Source organism: Carlito syrichta, unplaced genomic scaffold (assembly GCF_000164805.1).
Source record: "Carlito syrichta isolate Samal-C Ts95f unplaced genomic scaffold, Tarsius_syrichta-2.0.1 Scaffold308819, whole genome shotgun sequence".
Lineage (NCBI taxonomy): Eukaryota > Metazoa > Chordata > Mammalia > Primates > Tarsiidae > Carlito > Carlito syrichta.
In genome coordinates this window covers 186333-188310 of record NW_007252915.1, presented here as the reverse complement: position 1 = coordinate 188310, position 1978 = coordinate 186333, and the positions used below count along the sequence as shown (strand labels likewise).

The following is a 1978-nucleotide window of genomic DNA, read 5'->3' as shown; positions in this document are numbered from 1 at the left end:
GGGACCCACGGGGCAGCCGGGCGCCGCCGGGCCGCCGCCGGTGCAGAGGCTCTCGGGGCCCTCGACTCCCGGAAGCCACGCGGAGGCGGCGAGCACGCCGCTGTCCCGGCCCCGCGGAGCCCGAGCGGCCGGCCTTTGCGCCGCGCCGCCGACGTCTTCGAGATTCTCGAGTTTGGACTTCACGATCTCAGGGATATAAACACATGTCAGAGTCCCGGAGGTTGCAGCAGTAATTCGCTTCATCATTTCTGTCTCCGGTGTGTTGAGTATGGGAAAAATACCCACGGAACCGATGCTCTGGGTCTTCTTATGATCTGGGACAGCCACGATGTATCAACGAGCCCTACTAATTTATATGTATAAACACCTGACTTGAAAGTGTAACTACACTACGAAATACTACACAATGTTTTGGGCAGTTGTCTGAAAAGAAGAATAAATGGCAAGAAAATTGGTCCTTCCATGGCCATCTAAGCCTGCTCCAGAGCGAATTTGTGTTACCAACTGATGTCTTGCAGTGATCCCATCTTTGCATGTTTCAAATAGCAGCCATTGGTTATGTCTGCACATTTTTAAGTAGGATTATAGTCAAAATAATTTGTTAGTATAATTTCCCCCAAAGGATCTTTTAACCTTTAAAGATGGTTAATACATTGCTTAAACCATGAAATGCTTTATTTATTAAGCAGATTATAGAAAAGCTATGCTTTTTGGTTTTCCTCTTTATTTGTAATTTTCATTTGGCATTGTTTTTAATGATCAACCTTCCCTCTCCCTGAGACTCAGACAGAGGCTTTCCCCTGGATTAGGCTAAAAGATAAACGCAAATTCCTGACACCACATGTATTCAGAACCGTCCTCCTGCCAGGCATCCAAACAGCTGAGGTGGCTTGCCAGACCACCATCCTTGGCTCTCCCTAAGGATAGCTGCTTTCCAGAAGCTTCTTTGTGCAAGTGGTACCCATCCTTCCCGTCTTCATGCCTAGATGTACCCTATCACAACTCAGACTCTGACTGGACTCTCCAGTGTCCTGACTTAAAGAATTAATAAATAATAAAGAGTAAACAAACAGTTGAACGAAATGAAGAATTAATTCAGTAGGCAGTGGAAAAGTCATTGCTTGCTCACCATATAATTTGGATGAAAAGCATTCTCTCTTTCCAGGTGACGGAAGACAGATTTAAATTAGAAAAGGATAAAGGGAAAGCAAAATCTTCCAAGGAGAAGAAGACTCCAAGTGCCAAGCCTGCCAAAGGAAAGGGGAAGGATCAGCCTGAAGCCCCCCCTGCCGTGAAAAAGACCACCCAGTTAACGCAGAGGGGAGAAGAAGACGCCATCAAATGTTACATTGGTCAGTCAGCTGCGACTCCGGGGGTGCCTTTAGCTTCTTGCCTCACGACCTGTGATGTAACTTCACCTCTCATTCTAGTAATGCTGCTTAATCTTTCCCAGCCTTGTCACTCCTTACAAAACCATAAAACGCTTACACCCTCATGACACCCTAATAGAAAAATATTTCTATCTGAAATTCATTTACATTTCCATGTAAATATTTATTTAGCGTGTGTCTCGCTAGGCATAGTCACATAAGACAAATAAGGGATGGCATAGCCTGCTGGTTGTGTCACCTAGATGCACACTACATTTTGGGGTGCACAGAGGAAAGCCAGATGTAATTATAAAGCAAAATCAAAAGTGATTATTGTCGTGAGCAAAATACAGCGGTAATAAAATCACACCAGTTAATTTGTGACTCACAAAGATCACATAGCTCCTTGACCCCAATTTTCCCACAATTGTCTTATCCCAGATAGAGCAACTAAAATTTTCTTTCATTTTAGACTGTTAATATAAAAATTATTTATCCTAGGTAGCCATAAGTAATCTATGACTGCCTTTCTTTGAACCCAAATGGACTGTTGCTATCTGCATTACATATATATATATATATTTTTTTTTTTTTTTTTTTTTTTTGGG

The 1978-nt window shown here is 43.2% G+C and overlaps 1 protein-coding gene across 1 annotated transcript in view; it reads left to right on the top strand.

The window, feature by feature from the left end:
• SPAG17 (sperm associated antigen 17) overlaps positions 1-1978 on the top strand; it is a 219011-nt gene that overhangs the window by 59507 nt on the left and 157526 nt on the right. Inside the window, exon 5 of the mRNA XM_021716455.1 lies at positions 1166-1352. Within this exon, the coding sequence (XP_021572130.1) occupies positions 1166-1352 (187 nt within the window). The remainder of the gene's footprint in view (positions 1-1165; positions 1353-1978) is intronic.